The 19,302-nt window shown below is 34.5% G+C and overlaps 1 protein-coding gene across 1 annotated transcript; it reads right to left on the reverse strand.

The window, feature by feature from the left end:
- Positions 1-4,165: 4,165 nt before the first annotated feature.
- On the reverse strand, positions 4,166-18,630 carry LOC138318249 (ATP-binding cassette sub-family C member 10-like). The gene is made up of 18 exons (XM_069260450.1): positions 18,444-18,630; positions 14,687-15,774; positions 13,497-13,724; positions 12,969-13,131; positions 12,323-12,498; positions 11,797-12,048; positions 11,409-11,507; positions 10,577-10,766; positions 10,245-10,475; positions 9,863-9,983; positions 9,482-9,683; positions 9,131-9,346; positions 8,653-8,780; positions 8,217-8,386; positions 7,776-7,933; positions 7,179-7,432; positions 6,731-6,974; positions 4,166-6,429 (listed from the first exon to the last, which is right to left on the reverse strand). The coding sequence occupies exons 2-18, from the start codon at positions 15,752-15,754 to the stop codon at positions 6,178-6,180; spliced, it is 4,152 nt and encodes a 1,383-aa protein (XP_069116551.1). The 5' UTR covers positions 15,755-15,774; positions 18,444-18,630; the 3' UTR covers positions 4,166-6,177.
- Between the last annotated feature and the right edge of the window lie 672 nt (positions 18,631-19,302).

A 19,302-nucleotide genomic window follows, 5' to 3' on the forward strand; every position in this document is an offset into this window, starting at 1 on the left:
AAATAATGTTCGAGTTCGCGTTATAATTAGTTGTAACACACACATCGTAATGGTATTAAAAATGATTGATACCAGCTAATAACCACACACACTGTAAATACTAATACTAGATTTATCTATACAAATCAACAACCCATTCCACTGATACAAAATGTACTACTAAAATCAACGGAGAAATACCTTACAAGTCTGTGATATGGTAATGACTGATGATAAAAAATGATCTGCATAATTAACAGAATAACACTTACCGACATTATACACAGTCAAAACCTAATAGTTAAAATATGATTAAGTCGGGCAACACTCTCACTATAGTCCGGGTACATTAAAGTACAGTTGAAATCAGACCAGTAGTATAAACAAAAGGATACAAAACCATGGCTTTTCTTCTTTGTCCAACACGTACAATTGGCTGTAAAGCTCCCATTTGAAATGTAAGTACTGCATCACAAACTTGAATTTTTCCCAGTGGCCCATATCTTCCCACTTTTTAGCCTGGATCGTAGAACGGTACGTCTCCATGTTGAGCCAGTAATGGTAACCAGTACTAGTATGGTCAAATCAATGGCTAATGTTTATCGGGTACTGGGCCTGTCGTCAAGGTCGAACATGTCCAATAGTGGTACTGGCAGGTTTTAAATCCTTATTTGTTCCTACATGCGTAACGACTCTCTTTTATATTTGTGAACGTTCTCGTACTCCTATAGTAAATTTAAATGTACACACAATCCAAACAAAACCATTGACCCCTCGCCACCTCTTCTACCCGTTATACTCGTTATGGATTAAGCCAATCAACCGTTACACTTGTTTCTGGAAATTTCCCGTTGGAATTAGAATCGCGATTTACTAGAGTGTAATCTTCAAAAAAGGTTTAACCGTATTAGTGACGCAATTTATTTTAAGTAAACAGTATTCCAACATATTCCATTGAAGGTGGGTACTGTATTTGATCTGAGGTGATCTTATACAACTCGCATTTTTACATGACTAAACATAATACAGCTATTTCGAAATACTATGAAGAAAAAGGAAATTGCTTGTTATGAAATAGTATCCTCTCGCCGACATGAAATGAAACAATCGCCGAGTTTTGAACGTATTGTGAGATTTTCTAGTCTTCGATTCAGCTGGGAGTGTTTGCAGTAAATCGATCTCAAACGAAATTGATCAATTAATACCATCATACATAAACCAGAGACATCTATATGCATTTACAAAAGTCAATAGCGGAATATTAATGATTTTACAAAGACCAATTTACACTAAATCGCATGAACAGTACAAGAAATATATTTGTCTTTCATATTATGTAATACTGTACCAAAAATAATAAAAATAACACAAAATAATGACTGCTAGTTAAAACAGTATTATTATTCAAATATAAACATATACCTTCATGCCCAAAAACAATACGAATCGAACACATTTTCTTAAGGATTGAAAACAAGCTAATAGCTCAAAAGATAATATTACCTTGCCTATTAAAATCGAAATGGCATAAGACCATTTTACTCTCATTTAAGTGATAAATTTGTATTTCTTTAAATTGATTTGAAACCGAACGTTTAATATCAAATTAAAGTTATAAGTTACACGAAAGTAAAAATGTTATTTACTCAATAGTTAATGCACTAAATACTATCAATTTTACTCTATAGCGAAATGTGCTAAGCCCAGAATGATGGTATAGCCGTTATTTTTTGTCAGTTTTTTTACCAACAGTAATACCGCGGGTATCTATCTACGTTTAGAAAAACTCTATCCTACACAGTTCTCCTAGTTACCACACACCACCACAAAAGGCTATTGTGTCCTTGATTGTTGATGCTGATCAATTACCTCATTGTTGCTCACGTTAAAATACGTATTGAATAGACCGACTGTCCTTTGTTTAACACGATTCTGTCTGATGACCATTTTGTCACAGTGTCATGATTTTGTATCGTACAATGTATTTTTTGCCTTATGCCACCCTATATATAGTCTGATCGGGTCGACTATAAATGTGTTATTTTGGAATCTATAGTTTTAGCTACATTACATTTCATTTGTGAATCTAGTGTTTTTATATGCTTTATAAATATGTTGTAGAATGTCTAAAGTTTTTTGAAATATGGTAATTAAAATAAATGATGATAATTTGACATTAAATAATCCAGACGACTCATGACCCTTGGTGCAGGGTTATTTTCACCTAGAACAATTTAACGAGGAACATTATCAACATTCATACAAAACAGTTCCATGTATATTTTGATAAACCTGTATATGATAGCATGAATATCAAATCAAGTGGAGGTAATTTAATCATCGCCAGGGAAGTTTTATGCTAAATTAAACACAGACAAAATCACTACAATTGGATAAATGTTTTCTTTTAATTGATGCGCCATTTATGTTTATGTGCTTTTTATAGAAAAATCAAGCCTATATGCCATATAGCACCGCCATATTTGGTGTACAACCGATTTACTTTGCGATTTATTATTGATTCCATTTATATACACATTGTCCTTATATCAACTAGCCATCTACGACTTTTGATCAAAGATGGATATGTAGTTCAGCGGGTACTAGAAGTAATGTAAGGGAAACTGTGACCTGGAACGAACAACGTCAATCAAGCGAAGGAATATGAATGGAAATAAACTGCAGGCAGTCAGTTCTATAGTGATATTGATTATGTTTCATAGTCTGCAGTATAAACCAGCTTACTATAATCTTAAAATATTAATGGTTATATTAGTACCACGAAAATAGTTAATACATAATTCAGAATTAAAGAGTTGAAGTATACAGATATAGTGTTCCTCTTTTGCCTGCTTTAATTCATCTGAAGCCCATTTTTCAAACTGCCATCGATCCTTTCTTATTGTCATGGCAAAGCCAGCTGTCAAATCCTAGGTCCTGTATTCATTCATTTTGTATACATGATTTTTGTATACATGATGACCATTTTCAATGGCATTCTACCTAATCACACGGGTAAGCATGACGAATGGTGGTAGGTTTTCGGAATGTGTCATAGTTATTGGACAAACTCATAGCTCGCCGATTGACCTTGTTGTGAACTTTACAACTTATTATGACTTTTTTTTCTTGTAATAATTTTGTTATTCACCCTTGCTGACCAACCTTGTTGATTGATGGATGGAAAGTTATAAAAAAATATGCATTTGTAAATTTAAAGACACATTTTGCATTTCGCAGAATCTCAGAAGCCTTAACACTAACGAAAGTTACCTCCCTTGTCATGCCTTTTCAGACAAACAACGGTATGGTAATATATAAGTTTTCAGGGCCCGTAATGTAAATTTAAAGTGTATATTATAAATACAATTTTTTAAACAAACTTCCAAAATATAGCCTGGCCTATTTTATAAGGAAATTGATAATGTTATGTACCTCGCATCCAACCTAATCACTCCGAAATAGAACCTACCTCTATATAGTTACATTTTAATTCGTCATTACAAGGCTGGTTAAAAGTGAAAGAGACAAAACAACAAGTATAAGATTCCCAAAAAGGTAAGAAGGCTACCATACAGCATTATTTATGAGTAAGCACTAAAAGTTTGACGGATAGTTCGGTACTCAGAAGCTGGTCAGTTTTCCCTCTAACGTGCAAAGTACGGATATATATATATATATTTACTTGGACATTTTGTATGATATGGTAGGGCCCTGAGTAACTAAATTTAAAACAAAAACCTTTGTATGGCCTTAATCAGCCATCGTATCGATGTGATATCCCATATTATACTATATTGCATATAGCAATCATGGAGCATGTTTCGATGTTAATTTTCGTTGCCATAAAAAATACATGTATTTATATCTCCGTGCCCCTGATGCCTAGTTTTTTTTTCTATTTTGGTTCCCTTGATGTATGTAAATAGTTTTATAATACCGTCTGTCCGTCACTGATATTTTAATCGACTTAACAAACCACATTCATCTCATCCCTGCTGTTGATGTATATTGGTGTATTATTAAAGATGCTCCACCGCCGACGAATGGTATTTTTTCTTTATCAAAAACAGAAGCAGACGAATGAGTAATTTTCTTCGGTTACAAGTTACTTATTTTACACCATTCCCACCATTGAAAAGTAAAATAAATTATTTTATAAGCATTTTTGTGTAATTAGTCACATATATACACGATTAAAAACATCATTTATGCTCTGTCGACGGTGGAGCATCTTTAATCTCACTTTTCAAAGAAAGCTTCATTTTGTGGTAATATCCAACGTTATTAATAGTATTTGTTCTCTTACCAACCTTAAAGCTGATATGGCAGTTACACATATGTATAGGGGCATAATTGAGCTCTCTGGACATATTATTTCTGCTATCCACTATTCTTTTGTGATTTCTGAGAATAATCCAGAGAACCCGAAAAGCCCTTCTCTAGGTTTATTTGATGATAATGTCGTTAAATACATTTTGTAATGATGTCCCCTCTGGTACCCCTTACATACATGGCATCGTCAACAAACAACAAGGAACCAATGACCATACATAAATAATTTTGGCCAACCAATCAAAGTGAACAGGTTATTTATAACCATATGGAATTCGAACAACATGGCAGACAATGCGAAGGATTATAATTGGTAGCAACAACGATAAATAACAATTTTAAAATAAATAGAAGATAATTACTTTAAATACCAGTCATTTTACATTAGATTATAAATATCAACAAATCCATGTTCATATAAAATAAATGATGGCAATATGCTACTTGCATTGATAATGAATTTGCATTGTATGGACAAAATTGTTTCATATATAATGTACAATGATTCAAGAGTGTCCCTTTATCATCTCTAAAATCACCGGCGCTGGTTAACTGCAAATACCAATGACCTTGAACTTGTCTATCTATTAATTGTTTTAGGAAGAGACTAAGTATACAAAATATATTAAGGTTTGTGTTATTTGTGTCAAATTTCGATTTTCTAGTCGATCAAACACCATATTTTTATCAACCTCGACGGCATTGATTGGTCTTATTACATCACTAATGACCGATGTGATGTACTTCCCGGTAAAGTACAACTTCAGCTGGGTTAACAACATTACATCAAAATAAGACTGATTTGATGTTTGGACTACTGGACAGGAAGTGACGCACGAGAAGTAGTGGAATCACTTCTTGAATTAAGTAATGGAGTCAAATATCGATCCTAGCCGATAACGACTTTCAATCAAAGGTGATAGGATGGTGTTGACGACCTGTAATAATTGGTACCACTCCGTAGCAGTAATATGGAGGAAACTAGAACGAATATACGTACCCGGCCTACAATACCGTTCGGCCAGAAAAACGACAACACTATCCGTCGAAAAGTCTTTAGAACAATATTGCAGCTAGGAAGAAACATTCTGTCGACATCTGTAAACATACTTTTAGAAGCAGTCGATACCAGTTTTCTTTCGTAACAACTCAGGCAAGCTTCCTTAACCTGATATTGACAAGAACTTGTGGTCAATATTTCTTGAGGTAAATTTTAGATTACGAAATTTTGCCTTTTTTGTACATGTATACCAATGTACATCTGACTTACAACTGTCATACTTTAACTGAAGCAGTTTTTGCGCATACTTTTTGCAAATGATAAATAAATAGGGCTGCAATAACTGAGAGGTTAAGACGTTCCAATGTTCAATCAACTGCTTGCAAACTTTAGATCTTGACCAAAACATGACTAGTCCTTTGGTTTGATCCACATTTCATATCCAAAACTCCTAAATCAAAACTAAAGGTCATTGCTTAGAAATGCTACAAACATACTTAAGATGTTTTTATCGCTATTATTTAGTAAATGACATTATATTCGAGAGAAAATATAAATTGAAAGCGGACACAATGCATGTGTGTTTTCAAATTTGGGACTTCATTCTTGCAATCAAATCAACCTGTAGATTTCTTTTTTGATTCCAATTGTGAAAACTACCGCCTCTTATAATATTTATTTTACTTGTTCCATCTTTCTAGATCAAGTGATATCTATGCATCTATTAATTTAATTGAACAAACCAAGAAAATTGAGATGACCTCTTAAAAGCAAAGCACATTAACATAAAGTATATGTAAAATAACAAAAACAACATAAATAACAATGAGATATAAATTGTATTATGGTTGTTCTTGGTTACTTTAAGAATAAGTTTCTCCATGTACAAGTTTATAGAAAGCCGACTGGGAGTTTTTCAGCAGATTTTCCGGAGAGTCCAATTCCACCACTCTACCCTGGTCCATCACTAACACCCTATCACTGTCCATTATTGTGTTAATGCGGTGAGCAATGGTCAGGACTGTACTGTCGTTAAACTCCTGTCGAATTGTCGCCTGTATCAACATGTCTGTCTCTAGATCCACACTGGCTGTGGCCTCATCAATACACAACACCTGTAACGGAATGTATAAATATAAAGCATTAAATGTCTGTGTTATCAATAATTGAAAACAGTATTATTATAAACCAACAGCTGTGACTGCATAAAGAGAGCATTTCAGCCGTATATTTTAAAGGCTGATCTTTGTGGGCCGTGCGGTCGAGATGTTAAACAACATCGGGATGGTCATCAATCTGATGGTTGACGACTCCGGGGTGTTGCAATACCAATGTTATTGAAAGAGCCAACTACAATGTATAACATGGCGGAAGTTGTTAATTAAGCTGGGTATTACTGTCGTTAATGTATCTTACCTTAGCCCGGGTAAGAAGTGCCCTGGCCAGACACATCAGTTGTCTTTGCCCTACAGAGAAATGTCGTCCTTTCTCGGACACGTCTCCTTCCAGCCCGCCTAGTCTGGAGACAGCCTTCTGTAGGTGGCATTTGTCTAAAACTCCCCAGAGTTGCTGGTCACTGTAGGAGGAGGTGGGGTCCAGATTCTCCCTGACGGTACCACTAAAGAGAAATGGATCCTGGGGAATCACAGCGAGGTGTCGTCTTCAATAGAAAATTATCATCTCCATTAAACATCTAAAGGTCAAAGGTTTGATCAATTACAGAGTGGAAGAATTTGTTTGTTTACGGGCTCTTTTTTTTATTTAATGTGTTTTTTTTTAATTTTTTAAATTGAATGTGTTTGAATGCATATAATGATGGATGCACAACTACTTATCTTTGATAGAATGTGATTCCATTAATTACCTAACGTCTTTGAGGTCCAATTCTTGAATGTTTACCCCATCAATGGATATGTGCCCAGAGTGTATTTCTACAGTACGAAACAGTGTTTGGAAAAGGCTTGACTTCCCGGAACCTGTCCGTCCCACAATTCCCACCTTTTCTGCACGTCGTGTACAGAACGACAGACCCTTCAGTGCATTTGGTAGATTGTTTCGGTACCTCATGTACACCTTATGGTATCTTATCATACCAGAGGTTGGCCACGAAGGGGACGACTGCAGAAAATATTTATACATTTTAACAGCCAGAGTAATAAATCAACAATTAACAGCTGGAAGAACTACGTAAACTATGAAGTTTCTTCATTGATACTTATTTACAGTTGCAGTCAGTTGTTTAAAGGATTATTTTCGTTATTTTCTAATACTGCCGAAATCGATTTACTTTTTGGAGCACTTTTTCATAGGTCTCGTTGCATATATAATTGATTATGTTTCGAAGTTGCTATCTCCTTTTTTGCTAATTCACTGAAATATTTTAACTTTCGTCATCTTCTACGCACTTGGGCAACTTTCTTTTGATCAACTATGCTACATTGCTTTGTTCTTTGCTACTGACCTTTGAACCAGTCCACTTTTCACTTGGAAGTTCATCTATGTATTGTTGTATCCTCTCTACGCTCACCATCTCTTTTTGTGTTTCTGCCAAACGGCAGGCGAGCTCATCAAAATGGTCCGTTAGTGAGAGGATGTAGGAAATAGTCAACCCGACAACGCCTTCAATGGTCACAACAATGAAGTAAAATATAGTGATTAGTTCTGAATACATATAACCAACAGATGGTAAATTAATCTACACAACATCTAAACTTCCATGTTTTCAAATACATGTATACTCATATGCTAAGATATACCCTCACTCAATACATATTTTTCAAATTGCTCCATTATGTCAAGCTTACTTTGGCACATCATTCACCTCGTATTTCATTCAGAATAGTTACATGTAATTGATTGGTTTAATTCAATAATTGCCGAAGACAAGTGCTGGGATACCTACTAGGGTCGATACCGTGGATGTTGTGTTCCAGTACGGCTAGAAAGGCTATCCCCGTTACCATGACGTTTACTACCACCTGTGTTTGTATCCATAGCCAGTTCCCTATATTATGGGCTGTATAACGGGCCTCCAACCACTTGTTCATACACTGGAGGTGCTGGGTTTTAAATCTATAACACACAAATATATCTGTACCAATTATTCAGTATTGCTAGCCAAAACGGATGTGGTTATAAAATGAACTTTTTGTGTATTGTTTCTCAAATCAGTGTAATTCAAACTATGTTTTAAATCATTATCAATAACAAAGTATATTTTATCCTTCCTTATGTGAAAGAAAGATAACGAGGGCATTAAAGATAAGTGTTGCATTATTTTCCCTCAAGTTTAATTTCATTAAAAATTAATAATCTTGTGATGAAATGCCATTACCGACCTCTCAGTGTGACGGAAGGCCCTGATGGTGACTATTCCCGATAATGTCTCCGAAAACTGCGAGAAGATTGGTGAACGATAAAGACTGAATATCCGTCTGACCTCCCGAGATGTGTGACGATACAGTTTCTATCGAGAGAAATCAATTATGATTAAAACAAAACGAGCAAATGCTAATGAATTGTGCAAAAAACATTCCATGACCTCAAATTCAAAGAGCATCTTCTCTACGATATATTCCATTCATTTTATGTTTATTTTTCGAAATACCAGTTTATATTTTGTTTAAACTATGTTCTTATTTAGCTCTACACTATTGATTAACGAGACCCACGAAAAGTTAAAAGCGGCTATCAGGAACAACGTCTTGCTATATAACTGAAAATGTCAAGAATGATACATTTGTATGTGTTCAGCAATAGTAACCGATGATGAGAATACGTTTGAATCCCTATATAAGTGAGATAGGATTCCAGTACCTGTATGTTGTTATTTACCACTGCCACAGGGATAAGAAGAACGACGAACCAAGGCATCATGTAGCTCGCCATGACTATAGTTCCTATGATTCCAATTACATGACACGACACCATATTTATTAGATGTCCCAGGTTGTCGTCAATGATGCCAATATCAGAGGAAAATCTGTTGAGAATTCTCCCTATAGGTGTTACGTCAAAGAAAGACATCGGGGCCTACAAATAAACAGTGGACATCACTTATCAATAAATATGAATAAGTCAATTATTATATTGTGAGACATTCCAACATTCCGACGTGTAAAGGACACACAGCGAAAAGACATATAAGCATACTCGTTCACTACCTACCTTAAGAACAGAGGAAAGTAATTGATCATGCATGGTCCTGGCCATACGTATACTACCATACGCGATGAGGATTTCTTTTGCTAAGGAGACGAGAGAGTAAAGAGAACCAATGATTCCATATACTGTTATGTAGTACATAACATTTGGGTGTTTTGAAACTCCACTATCATTGACGTAGTTGAGGTCAAACATTGGATTGAAGCTGCAGAAGAGATAATTAAATAATTATAATAAAATAATAAAGCATTGCATTCAAATGAAATCACACATCTGATACAGAGAATTATTTTCAGCTTTTATATCATTAATACTATGTTCTGAATAACAATTGGAAGTATAAATCAACTATACGGCTCGAACAAATGCTTCTATAATTCTTACCTTGTAGGTGAAGAAATATTGTTATGGAAACAGAGATGGCCGGAATCGGAAGTATTGTTGTTGGTTATGGTCAATCCAGCAATCCAATAAGTAAGATACCAGTCTTTAATCTTCTGCAATGCTTGAATGTGTGCACATATTATATACAATTATGAAACAAATCGTAAGTAAACAAATACCTATTGTAATATAAAATTTATATCGAACAGTAAGATTTAGACTTTATATTATTAAGAATAAAAAGAGTCCAAATGAATAAAACACATCCAAAAAGTTCTCACACTTTACTCGAAGTACATCACCATATAACGATGACAAAACCTGATTCATATTTCAAAATATTTTCTAAAAGTGATATTAGAGACGTTGAATTAGTACCTACTTTCCATGCAGACAATAGATAGTAGCGTGGTTACAGGTAGCCATTTCCCAAGTGACGATGAGAAAGCCCTATACACACGTGAATTAATCTCTCCTGTAGCCTTCTTTTCCTTTCCTAGTCTTCCTTCACTTCTGTCGCTAATACCATCGTCGCCGTCGTACATAGATCGAGTTTTGTTTGAAATTGGGTTTTCATCAAAAAATGTATCTTCAAGAATATCTGGTGGAGGACCTGGATAAAAAGTTTTTGACTAGTTATATACAATGTAATCATTTATTGAGCTGTAAGCATGGACACTATAACTTTACTAGTAAAGAGTTTAAATGTCTCACCAATTTTCGATATAACTCCGTCGTCCATTTCAACAACCAAGTTTGATGCTCTAAGAAATTTAGTATGGTGCGTGCACAGAATTCTTGTCTTATTCTTCAGCAATCCCATGATGCATTTTTCATATAAATGTTGTGCCACGTGACCATCAACAGCAGCAAGAGGATCGTCGAGTAGATAAACATCTTTATCCTAGAGTTGAAACAAAACATAACGTTCTCTTTTTGAAAGTGGTTATATCCTATTAAGCTAGGCGTCTGAGATAAGTAATCCGGTAACGTACCCGGAGAAAAGTGTCGAACATGTGATGTGTTGATGGTTATACTGTATACCTACATTGATTTGCGTGCGATATTTAATTTCAATTTAATTTTTAAGCACTCACAGTAATATCCAGAAGGTTAATCTCCATGAGCCAATACCTAGCTCACCTATATCTGAAGGTACTTAGATTCACACGGAAATATATTTTCTCTTGTTGTCAAATGGAAATAGCTAGATAGTAAACAAAAAAATGTTTTAAAGCTTTTAAAATTTAGAGCGTAACGCTTTTTAGTATTCTAGGGAAATACGAGTATATGGAATTATACCCACTAACAGGTATCTGTCAACTATCTCGTGTTGGCCTCGTACTTTCGGCACAAAGATGTGGCTAATGACCGCTGTGAGTGCATCAACATTCATTTAAAATAAAGCAAAAATCATTAAGTACCAAAGCAATCTATCTTTAATGCATTACTGGTTAGCCAGGATATAAACCTATACACTTGGTTGCGTTTAATACACAGAGCGTGGTGGAGTTTCTAAGGTATGTGTATGTTGTGTTTTTCTCACCTGGTAAATTGCTCTGGCTAGTGCTAGCCTTGATTTCTGACCACCACTTAGAGTTACCCCATTTTCACCAACTTCCGTATTATCCCCAGCTGGTAACATCTTTTTTTTTAATAATAAAATGTGCAAACTTTATTTTATAATATAATCATATATTCCATAATATAATGATGAGAGAGATTAAGATATAAAATAAACTGAAATAAACGTGTCTGACACATTGGAACCGTTATGCATAGCACATCAAATGCTTCATTGAAGAAATAAACGAAATATAAATCTCGAATTGCACTTCAATAAAAGAAATAAAAGTATTCAAGAAAACAACTTTTGTTCAACAACTAGACTTGTCAGCAGTGAACTAACACGAAATAAGTATGCTCTCATGTACCTGTATGTCTTCCTGTAGTGCTACTGCATCTAAAACTTGGCTATATTTCTTGGAGTTGAATGGTTTGCCAAACAGGACGTTGTCCCGTATAGTCGCCTGCTGTACCCATGGCTCCTGACACGCCAGGGCGAATCCATGCTCGAGGTTTGACACAGATATACTCCCTTTCTCACGTGTCATCTCTGCCATCACAGCGTGTAACAGAGAACTTTTACCGGCACCAACTTTACCGACCACTCCAATGAATTGACCCTACAAAGGCAAATGTTGCCCTGGTTTGCTCCTTCTTGTCCATTATTAATGATTAAAAACATTGTCAGATATTTGAACAATCGGGCGTTATATACATACGAATATTCAGGAATCCATAGACAAATGCTAATTTTGCAACAGGTCAGTTGCCTTTTCATTATATGTTATTTACAGGTGAAAAGTGGCGCAAATATTAATGTTCGATGTTCGATAAAGATAACGTATAAGCTACTATCATGGTCATTGGTATTTTTTTCGACATTGTCGAACTTACCTTTTTGATATTAATGGAGATGTTTCGTAAACTTAAGGTTCCCACATAAAGAGCTTTGTCCTTCGGTTCGAAATTGTTATTTTCACATTTCATTGACTCAGGTGTACCTAATACGTCATTGTTCCAATTGAATGTACCGTCATTTATATATATCACATTCCGTAAATCATTGAAATCTGAAACAAAACCGTTTTTATTTTGGACATATTAAAGATGTTACATGCGCACTAAATTCAGCACAACGAATCCGCCGATAAATGTATTACATGTTCTTGCGTCCATATCTTAGAATATATTATTATGTTTTGCAAAATTTTTTCAATCATGCCTGATTTCTATAAATCTGTATACAAAAGAAAAAACTCCATGTAAAGGATGCTGTCAATGACATGCGAAAAATCCCAAATTCAACATTCAACGTTCAATGGCATAAAGATATTAGAAAATAATGTTTCTTCTGGTGGATTTTCTTTTCTTTTATACCTTCAAATTTTAGGCATCATGGTCATTCTTATGCAAAATGTAATCAAAAGTCAATTTATCAGAATCATCTTTTTGTCGATAATGTTACAATATGTTTAAAAATTGTTGCGAATGATTGATAGATACTTGTTAATGGTATTATTGAAACTCTGATCTTCTTTACCTTTCATTGGTTTGAAGTACTCATCTAAATCAACATCCCCCATCGCTACCAATTTATCAACCCTCTCCAGGGAGATGGATGCTTCTATTAGTCCATTGATTACTCTTGTTAGTTTATTCAATGCATCAAATAGTTTTAGAAATACTGCAAGACTGGTGAACATCTAGAAAATAAAATATGCAGAAGCTTTACTCTAAAATCGTGAATTATGATGGCTATTAATGTATGACATCTAAGTTAAATACATATTATGTTAAAATCCAATTTGTTTTGTTATTATTCAGTAGAATACCCACGGTTGATTAAATTTTGATACGCTACACTTGTCATAAGTGCAGTATAGTGCAATCAACCGTCAGTTCCGATAATAGTTATTATCACAAGGATAAGAATACGTCTACTTTTAACAAGGAATCCCTATACGTACCACAAAAAGACGTTAGAATTATTGTTTCTAAAATAACACTACAAATAATAATGCACTATTGGAATAAATGCAGCCGTCAAATATGAAATAAAAGATGTCACCTTTGATGCTGTTAATGTGTTTCCCAGTAGAGAGTAGATGCCGAAGGTCAGGAGGGTCATTGCTGTGGGGGTCAAAGTTGACAGACATCCCATTATGGCGTCAAAAATCTTTTTTTGTTTCATGGTGGCCAGCTCCGCATTACGTAATCTATCGATCGCCGCTCGGAAGTGTTCCTCCCAGGAGTAGAGTTTTATGTTCTTAATTCCTCCTAATACTCCGTTCATCAACTAAACGAAACACAAAAAGGCAGTATATAAGACAATGAATTTACAGTGGATTATTTAGGGCCCATTACATTTCCAAAACAAAAACACAAAAAGTTTATGGATGACAATTATTAAATTCAAATTATTTAAATGTACAGCCTAAAACTAAATTGCGTTATATTTATGGAAATTAATTAATTCATTTTAAATTCTTTAAATAAAATTATTACAAGTGTATTATTAACTATAAGCTAATATTTTTGAGACATAATGCTGAAACTAATTTTCCAGTTCTCTTTTTGTAATAAAAGCCGTTTCGGTTAGGTAACCGTATATACTGTATCTTTAATGTATAAATTTGTTGACTGACGGATTTTTTTAAAGTTATTCAGAGGAAGAAACATTTAGAGAGTAGAAGCATTGATGTATACATTTTCATGACTGGAATGTGAAGGTTATCTAAGATAGTGTTATAACATATTTGCCGCACATGAACTAGATGCAATTTTGTAATATACTGACTTCTCGACAGACAATATAGTAGATTGGGTACGTATATTCGTTTTAGCTAAACATTTAAAGACAAATCAAACAGCAAGAAATGGTTAATCTCGTCAAACTTCATAAAAACGGATTACCATAAATAGTATAGTTTGTACTGATGTTTTTCCTTCGTTTAACACTGAATACAGTGTGTCACCCTTTACTAAGCGGTCGGGAAACTACTGTAGTTGATATTATTCGCGGGATTAATTAATTTTAATAAATTAATTTTCGCTACATTTACGGGCAGGTAAATTTCTGCGAATTTAAAATGCATAATGTACCCTCTAACGAAATGAAAAATATGATAAGTATTATTAATCTGTACTGCTGATCAATGTTGGAAATCGGCAAATGCGGATAATTTTGTACCCATGAAATTGTATGAGAAGCTCGCGAACTTTTCTCAGCGCGATATTAAACAACTTTACATTACTCACCCCCATCCTCCTATCCTTTTGTTTCATGAGAATCTTGCTGAGTTGTATCTGTTTTGATGATATGATCTTGATGAAAGCGACAAGTATAAAAGATACCACTAGTCCTCCGAGGAAGGCTGTCCCCACCAGGCGATAAAGGATACATATACATATCAAAATCTGTGTGGGGATTATCCATATCTTATGGAAATACACATAGAAAAAAACCAATCTGTCCGTATCCGTCCCGAGGAAATTCACAATCTCACCGGTGGTAAACTGGGATAAAGACACGGTGTTCAACGTTAAAACTTTTTGGTAGATACATGTCATGACAGAAATCCTTACTTTGATATAAATATGCATCGTCACATATTCATAAATAGTGTCGACAAGCACAATAGAAAATCCAGACAGGCACAATGTCAGAACATACAGGTAACCAGAATTGGGTGGTTCGTCGTCATTTTCAAGAAATGACATTATTTTCCACAGTGAGATGGTATAAGTAAAGCCTATGAGTTTGTCGAGAAGGTCTAGTGCAGCACATCCAAGGTAGAATTCCTTACCATATGCTCGGTTCAGGGCCTTCATCAATATGGATGTTTTACTCCCCTGTCTGGATCGTGATTGGGTAGCAATACCATGAAGTAGTTTACAGAATCGCTCATGAACTACTTTCACATTCAGACACTTCGGCAACGGGAACATGTCTTTGGAAGACAGACTTCCTCTGCTGCGTCCTTTTTCCAACAGAGGACGTACCCAGTTACATGTCAACACGGAGAACAGTGAAACATTATCTTCATTATTTGGGACTTTGTCTTCATGTACTCCATAATGGCGATACAAGGTAGGTCTTTTTGTCTTATAGAGTTTAAACAACATTTGATGTATGAGCGGTAGCACAATGGCAATGATGAAAACGTATATGGAGAAAGTGCCAATATACTCATATAGTTGTTCCTCGTCAATGCCACAAAGATAATGGCAATCAAATGTATGTGATATAGCTACTTCGTCTGCCTTGATGTGTGTAATATTTGGGCTTTTCTCCATGAGCGGAGACTTCATAACTGGTGAATCCATTTATGTAGGTCAAGTTTTAGCTAGAAAAGAAAGAAATTAATATTATGAATGTAAATAATTGCCATCATCTCGTGAAGCTTTGGCACATCTATAATGTAGCTCTTTTGAAATAAATACATTTTCATCCTTATTCATGTTTTTTGACACATCTAATGCTTTATCTACTAGACATTGTTTTATTTATCTAATTATTTACTTATATCCTTACAATCACTAACATTATTCTACATCTCGTTTAAACTGGCTTTTAGGATATATCTATTATTAAATATAACGCGATTGGAAATCTTCGAAACAATGTCATGACGTCATAACCTGAGACACGATCTGTCAGACGACGGCGATTATTAAATACAATAACAATTGACTTGATTGCTTTGATTTGGTCAATCTTCAAGAAAATCGAACCCCAAATTTTCACAGCATTTTTAGAACAAAAAAACAACTTTCATTTTCCATTGTGAGAGACGTTATCAGAATATAGTTACCATATGTACTATATTTTATCACATAATCCGCCTGATATCCAGTGTTTCATTGTGACGTCAGAGAGAAACAATGAAATGACGTCAGGTAAAATGACATGACGTCAGGATTATGATGACGGCGGAACAAATCGGCGGCCTCCGCTGGATATTTCGAATACATTTTGACGTGAAATTCTTTTTTATGTAGGTATTTGTTGTTATGTGTTAAGAGTATCTTAAATGTGTTCATTTAAATGAGATTTTATGAAACTCGTCTCGAAGTTTTAATGATTGCTCGCCAATGTCAATATCATCAGTTTTAAAATAATAGCAATGGTTTATGAATATATATTTAACATAAAATAGCAATATAAGGCTGGTGATGTTATTAATGTTGTTATGTTTAAAACTAATTAAATAATTTATAACTTCAAACTTCAGAAAAGGGTTAGTAAATGAAATCACGGTTATATGTCTGCATACAAAATATCATAAGTTGTCTCCCTTACCATGATACTACATTCTTAACTTTTTCATTTAGTAGATATACGTACCAACTAATTAGGAAATGCTCTGTCATGTTTCTATCCCATGTTGCTTTGTTTACTACAATGCGTGTTGACGATGAAACTGACAATGTGAATTTCAAACTGTGCCGTATCTTTACGATATGAGAAAGTTATTTATGTATCCTTGCGGCCGGTTTGTTATATCTAATTCATATTCTTAAAACATAAATATTTCTATAATATACTTATCCAAAAAGTACCTTAATGATGTGATTGCATAGCGTACGTGTACTTCCCTGTCGCAGTCTGGTTACGGATGGGTTAAATCACTTCTGTTGACACACCTACAGATGGCTCGGTTCACCTGTTCCAAATTATAATCTATTCATTTCGTGGTTGGATGTATCCGTAGGCCATATTCAGTCTACCCATCCATACGTATAGTCCCTATAAACTTAGAGTCAAGTTAAACTACGTCACTTTAAGATTAAACACAGACTAAAACAATTAATTTGTAGATCATGTTCTGTGACAGTTCAAGGAGAGCTTTCATATATACATTTTTGTAGTCACTCAATTATCAAGAAAAATGTGCATAGTGGTTATCGTCAGTGGTACAGAAGACGGGCAACGCCTACCTACAGGGTCATCAAACAATCTTTAATTTATTGTTTGCTTAGTCAAATGACGTAGTATCAAAGACAGTGGCAAATCCAGTAATATCACTTTATACTTATCTGTGTTTTAGTTTCAGTGAGATGATTAACTGCAATAGTTTTTTCAACCATTATGGTTTGAAAAGGTTCACATAGAATTTAGTTATAATGAGGTAAAAACGGTATAAAGCTAGTATATTAATAATCCGAAATACAATGCCAAAATAAATTCAAAATAAAATCAAAATCATTTCCATGGAATATATATTCAATCACTATAGGGCCTTCTTCAGTCCAAAATAATACTAACACAACATCTTATGTTATTTTTATTTATGATTATAGTTTTTCATGTTGACTGCAACAGCTGTTAGGTCAATTAATCGTATACATAGTGAGTTATATAAATATGTATACAAATAACATTCTGAGTCGTTTAGATACGGCGACAGCGCTAAAGTGTTTTAGATATATGTACACAAATATATATAGATAAACAGCATGTCATTCCATGTTTCTGGTCTTGGTTTATTACACAGCTTGTTTTCAGGTTTTTTGGTATTTTAATGAAAGTGGAAACAAATGAAAGATACACATTAATGTTATTATTAACCCTGTATTTTCACGGTAAAATAACTTTTAAAAAATCAAAATGCCTTGTTTTCATTTTATGATAAAACCCTTCATTTTCAAAGTAAAATGTTTTTTAAAACTCTTTATTATTGGAGATCCTATGATGAAAGCGGCCTCCTGGGAACCAAGCATGCTCATCTAACATCTCTAACATCAGTTCAAGAGTAGTAGCTCTATTAGTCGACTGTATAAAAATGAAGACATTTACGATAGTACACAAATACCCCATTCAACAATTTGTACGCATGCATATACTGGTATACATTAAGAGAGGTTTGCTTTATGCATCGATAACTACATTCTGCCGTAATGGTTGTGTTATCATATTCCACGTTATATACACATATGCACTTTTAAAACATTTTAGAAAAACTATTCCTAAATTTGCATGCAAAAACGACTTCTCTAAAACTAGATAACATACATTACCATACATGAAGTGATAAGCACGTGGATCATGTAACCATCCTTAACGAGTTTCTCTTTAGGATAGAGTAGCTGTTGTTGTATCAGAAATCGACTTACTGAACTGACTGTGTAATATACGATGTTTCAGTGGTCAAATAAATATATTTTTCCTAACATTACTTTTATTTTATTCTCTTTACATGTTGAAGTCGTTATAACGAGAGCTGTTGCAGACAGGCCTTGGCCATCTCCGTGGCTGTGCTTTCTGATTCGGCGAAGGATACAATCAATGGTGACATCTTGTCTATCACAGCTGGGACTTTCGTCAAAGTGATATTTATTTACATATTTGGTTCTGTGTCCAGGATATCTATTTGCTTTGTGGAAAGTACATTTGTACCGTGTTAGTTATTTCTTTTACCCGAGATAATGATATCCATAATTTGAACGGTGCTTGATTTTTTAGTTATCAGCTACACTCTCAACAGTTGTATGACGTCGCGGCAACAAAACCATGACGTCGCGGCAACAATGTCATGACGTCACGACATAAATACATTGACGTAACCAAGAAGTGCGACAATGAAATCCCATCGTGGCCCCCTTACTTTGCATTATTGATACATCATTACTAGATACACACTGGTACATATTCGGAAAGTAAAACCATAATCATTTCACCCACAGGGAAGTGAATAGAGATCTCAGTGTAAGCTGTCACCACTCGGCTTATCAATATGAACTTAATGTACGCAAGTAACATATGTTTTGATTCCACGGATAAACTATTTGTATTGTGATGTGCTGGTATGAAAGTACAGTGGAATACGATGTTGTAAAATATCAAGATGAAGTCGTCATTACGAGCCAGAATT

Source organism: Argopecten irradians, chromosome 3, assembly GCF_041381155.1.
Source record: "Argopecten irradians isolate NY chromosome 3, Ai_NY, whole genome shotgun sequence".
Taxonomy (NCBI): domain Eukaryota; kingdom Metazoa; phylum Mollusca; class Bivalvia; order Pectinida; family Pectinidae; genus Argopecten; species Argopecten irradians.